General features: G+C 38.1%; 1 protein-coding gene across 1 annotated transcript; it reads right to left on the bottom strand.

Annotated features, from left to right (window-relative positions):
- Positions 1–1,445: 1,445 nt before the first annotated feature.
- On the bottom strand, positions 1,446–4,630 carry LOC127531691 (interferon-induced protein 44-like; the record flags this gene model as incomplete). The annotated part of the gene is made up of 6 exons (XM_051941525.1): positions 1,446–2,492; positions 2,624–2,724; positions 2,849–3,017; positions 3,165–3,314; positions 4,159–4,354; positions 4,566–4,630. Coding segments are annotated over 6 exons (849 nt in total), but the record flags the coding sequence as incomplete, so codon positions are not given.
- Between the last annotated feature and the right edge of the window lie 681 nt (positions 4,631–5,311).

The following is a 5,311-nucleotide window of genomic DNA, read 5'->3' as shown; positions in this document are numbered from 1 at the left end:
CTTGTGTCTAAACTTATGGCCATGGCTGTATACCATACTTGTGAATGACTCTGACCTTTTGTGTATTTATTTTTTTGTCTTTTTCCATTTTTGCCATTTTTCCGATTTAGGAGGGCGTGGTAGTAAGTCGGTTGATTTTCAGCCATTTATGGCCATGGTGTGCATTTTTTATTTTATATCTTTCATTACACAGTAGGTTGTGATATTTTTAATATATGACACATAAGCTTTTAGCTAAATTTACTATGTATTTCATTGTGCTGGGTGCAAATCACTTAAGCTGAAGCGTTACCCTCAAGAAATTAGCTACATTTCTCACTCTGAATTGACCTATGTGTACACTAAGGCACCAATACTTGTTTCAAATGTTTGGTAGATGTGTTTATGACATCTGATAAAGATTTTGTGTTGCCAGAATTAACATAGCACTTAAAACAAGCAAAAACAGCAGCACCAGATTTTCGTTTTTGGGTATTCTCATAAAGATACATTTCTGGCTGGTGACAAAGTTCGGACAAATATTCTGAGGAGAACTTTTAACCCAGAGTCGAGAAGGGTATTGCCTATGAAAAAATGCATTGAACACGTAGATCCAGCGTAGTGGAGCGAAATTCACTTTCTAGGCACTTTATCCATGGTCCCAAAACAGGCTAAACGCAGGTTCTGTAAGTTTCCCACCATTTCCGTGTAAAGTCCTGCACGTCTTCGCCCTGGACATCTGTGAGATGCATATAGCATCGTTTCGATCCTTTTTTAGTAACTTTTGAAGGCGGTTTCCTTGTCTTTCTTTTGTTTTTGTCATCTTCGCTAGTATCTGTCGACGCCATGTTGTGTGTTTATCTGATACGATGGCAAAAAGACTCGGCTCCTATTGGTCCACGTGACCAAAAACCGCTGCACGCACTGCAAATCCTAGTCCGCCCGTGTAAATATCAGTACGCCACAGTAAAAAAAAAGACACACAAAAACGCTAATTATTAAAAAATGACTGGAAACAGTGAGTAGAAACTTTTTTGGGGTACTAATTAGCAATAGATATATCTTATAAAGCAGAGTTCATGTAGATCCACTTGAGTGGAACGAACCAACACAATCTCATTCAGCCAATACAGCCTAATTCTGGGGTGATTTCCCAGTGATAGTTCTTCACAGGAAAGATGCAGTACAATGGAATACCAAGGGCAGCACTCAGTTCCTCTATCTAAAATTCATGGTTTGTGAAATCAGAAATAAAGTTGTAACAGCAGTCGTTTTTCAGGAGTCAGAATGTTAAATTATGGAGCAACATTTCAGTCCAACTGAAACATCTCTCCACAGATTCATATCATCACCAACATTGCTGAATGACAGAAAAAACTGAAGCTGAGTTCAAGTTGAGTTGATTTCTTTTTTTAAGACAAGCAGAAATAACCACTCAAAAGAACATAACTCACAATGGACTGGTGTACATTTTAATGGGTTTTTAGTTTATTCGTGTGATTATTTTTTCATGTTTCCACACACAAAAAGCGCAGTCTTTGAGCAGTAGGTTGTTTCATGTCACCATTTTGTATTCAACTAAGTAAAATAACAGGCAATAAAAAAATGTATGAACAAGTTATAAGCTCAAATTGAAAGCGTGTCATGATTTTTTTCTACAATTTAATGAGTACTAGATACAGTGAAACCTCGTTTATCGCGGGGGTTACGTTTCAAAAAGAACCCGCGATAGGCGAAATCCGTGAAGTAGTCAGATTTATTTTTTACAGTTATTATACAATACTGCACTTGGGGGAGCGCTGCAGCTGCAGCCAGGTGGACGCCGCGGCGGTACTCTTGCCTCAGAGAGTGGACCGGCTGAATCAACTGGAGCAGTCCAGGGTGGGGAAGCCTCGCGCCGGCGCTCTTCTCCTGGGGAGCGCGGCTGCGGTGGCCTGAGACGACTGGGGACCACGTCCACTGTCCGGTTGACAGCGGGGGAAAAGAATAAGGCTGCTCCGTCAGCTCCTTCTTTCAGGGTGTCTCACTTCATGGAGACCAAGGAGAGAAATGATCCAGCGCTCCACAGCAGGCAGCGCTGGCCTGTATGGCAGAGATGAGGCGTGGAGACTGTTCACGTTGGTCAGTCCCTTAGCCAATCAGGATGCAGAACACAAAAACGCATAAAAAAATGCTCTAAAAAAATCCGTGAAACAGCGAAGCCGTGAAAGGTGAACCGCGTTATAGCGAGGGTTCACTGTACATGAAAAGCTTGACATTGAAAAAAAGCAGCAAGTATTAATGCACATCAGAGTTAGATTTCTTTCATGTTTCAAACATGCAAAGTGTCCCTCAGCAGTTGTACATCAGTCCTGCAGTTTGTTGAGGAAGTCTTCACCAAAGTAGACCATCTCTCTCAGTGCGACCAATATCAGAGCATTAATGTCATCACTTGTTTTGGTCTCTGAACTGTAGTTCTTCACAAGAAAGATGCAGTTCAGTGGAATGCCCAGCAGGGAGCTGCATTTTTCGGCCTAGGTTTTATAGAAACATCATTTCTGTTAACAGTGACTGAACAGTGGAGACCAAAGAAGAAGTTTGTCCTGAAATTCCAGATTATATTAAAAGATTTCAAAAGTTAACTTAAAATAAAACAGAAACTCACCTGTTCCTTCAGAAAGCAGCTCAAATAGGCATCTTTGATATATCCCCTGACTTTTGGACAGGCGTCATCAATTTTGGTTATAAGAACCAGTTGAGGAATGCCTGTTGATGCACAAAACTAGTCTTTATTTTACCCATTATTTGTTTTTCAACTGTCTTGAATCATAAAAGCCAACATCATACCAATAATACATAAAGTATTAACTGTTGCAGTGTCTGTTCTTACCCATTTCACTGGCTGTCTGTCTGACCTCTCTCATCTTCTTCACATCTTCTCCCGTCATTTCAGAGATCTTGTCAGCAGGAACAACAGAAACCAGAACATGAACTCTATCATCCAGAGTGGGAGATGGGTTGTAGAAATCACCTCCTGTTAGCGGTTCTTTGGGGTTGAACTAGAAACAAGTTTAAAACATTAACTGCTAAAGGCATTTAAATAATATTTTCTGAACAATGCAACACATTTAAATGAGACAGTTACTCAGCAGACAGTAAAATAATAAGTGATAACTTAAATAATGTCAGATTTGAAAGGACTTTACCTTGTAACCGTCCTTCACATGTCCCTTCAGGGCCAGTTTGATGTCTTCCACATGAACTCCCCGTCTAGCTGATTGCTGAAAGCCCATGGTGTCACTGAACATGAAAGAATAAGATCCCCCTGAGTCTTTGCTGATTTTGTACGGTGTGTACTGTGAAGCAGAAAGTGTAAGATGTCAGTATCATTTTAGGAAAACACTGATAAATTTTCAGTACAAAAAATCAAAGACATCAGAGCTTCAAGGAAACTGTGGGAAAGCTTTGGATTATATTCTGAGCTTTTATTTCATATCTGCACAGTTCCTAAAATTTAACTGTATGAAATTAAAACAGATCAAGGTGAGATAAGAACAACAAAAACAGAGGGGATCTCTTCCCCCTCTTTGTCATTACCGTGGCCATAAACAGAAGACCACAGGCTGTCATGAAGTGCTCTGGGAAATTATTTTGCAACACCTCAGAACAGTGACTGTATTTTTCTAGCTTCCTCATCAGTTTTCATATATACAACTTAAAACCCCATCGAGGTATCTTAGTTTTATTATTTTATTACTGTTTTATGTCTTCACTTTACTGTTCTGACACCTGCACTGAAATAGAATTCTTCAGCAAAAGCTAGTTGTTGGTGCCATCACTGTTTAATACTGGCATTTTATATTAGATTGGTTAACAAATACTAATGTCACAGGTATCCTTTTATACCGTCTGGTTATTAAAAACTAATCTACATCTTTAAACCTCCATCAACATTTCTCATGACCACTTCCTTGTCCATCTGGACCAGCTTTACTGTGTGTCATATTTTAAAGATCATTTTAGACTGTCTTACTGATTGAAACTCATAGACAGCATGAGGAAGAAAACTGTAAAGTTTCTCCAACGTGAGACAAGTTTATTTGCAGGGTCAGTAACTGGGGAATTAGAATTTTCAAATTTTTATAGATTTGTGGCTGATTTTCACTTGGAATCACCAAAATCAAAAACAGTTGTTCTTACTGTTTGGGTGAAGCTGCTCCCTCCAGTGATTGCATCTACCGCACGTCCAGCAGTGATTCTGTTTTGTAAAACACTGTCGACAGAGTTGATGAAACTGGATTTTCCAGCACCAACTGGTCCATGAAGCAGAATTCTGAGATTTTTGACATTTCCAGGCTGGTAGGATTTCAAAAATTCAAGATTTTCCTGAGAGTTCCTGTTAATCCATGAATAAAAAACACATAATTATATTATCGGTATTATTTTTATTTTTGATTACACAACACCGTGATTGATGATCTGTTTGTCACACACACACACACACACACACACACACACACACACACACACACACACACACACACACACACACACACACACACACACACACACACACACACACTGACTGTTTGTTTACTGATACTCACTTTGGTACATCCCTCCATGGTTTACTAAGCCACCCTAAAGGAACCAAATTGAATAAATGGACATTTTAAAACTTCATCAACAGCATTATTTTCTGTGAATCATTATCAAAATTAGAAAAGATGCAACATTAAGAACTGCTTACATAAAAGTGAAAGTGTAAAAAGTCATGACTTACCAAATCCCATATCTGTAAAATAATACAGTTAGATGTTTAGATGCATGAATTTAAAGAAAAATACATGAAAATGAAATGAATCAAAAGTTAAGATACACTTGAACATATTAGAAATAAAGATAGTAAACATTTATTTAAGAGACATCATAGAATAGAAAATAATACAAGCTGACAGACAAGAACAAAGTCATACAAATTCAATTCAATTTTATTTATACAGCATCAATTACAGGTCAAACTGTCTTCATATGCCTGAAATAGTAGTGTTGTCATGATACGGGAATTTCAATACAAAATCACCAGAAACAGTAATATTCAATGCAACTTTTGATACGATGAGAAGCTGACACGTTGAGATTTTTAATAAAAGATAAATCTAACAAGATAGGACATGACAATCACTTAAACTTTAGATTAACAAAAATGTGTTCTTGGATTTAAATCAGCTGTAAGAAGCGTCTCCCTTTAAATAAATCCTTTCCTGATGACTCTTCATGAGACTCAGATTCTCAGCTGAAGGAAAATGTTTTCTCTGTAAACATGTTGATCTGTTTGTTACTAAAACACTGA

Source organism: Acanthochromis polyacanthus, chromosome 21 (genome assembly GCF_021347895.1).
Source record: "Acanthochromis polyacanthus isolate Apoly-LR-REF ecotype Palm Island chromosome 21, KAUST_Apoly_ChrSc, whole genome shotgun sequence".
NCBI classification, from domain to species: Eukaryota; Metazoa; Chordata; class Actinopteri; family Pomacentridae; genus Acanthochromis; species Acanthochromis polyacanthus.
The sequence above is the reverse complement of the archived record's forward strand: the minus strand, read 5'-3'. Positions and strand labels throughout refer to the sequence as shown.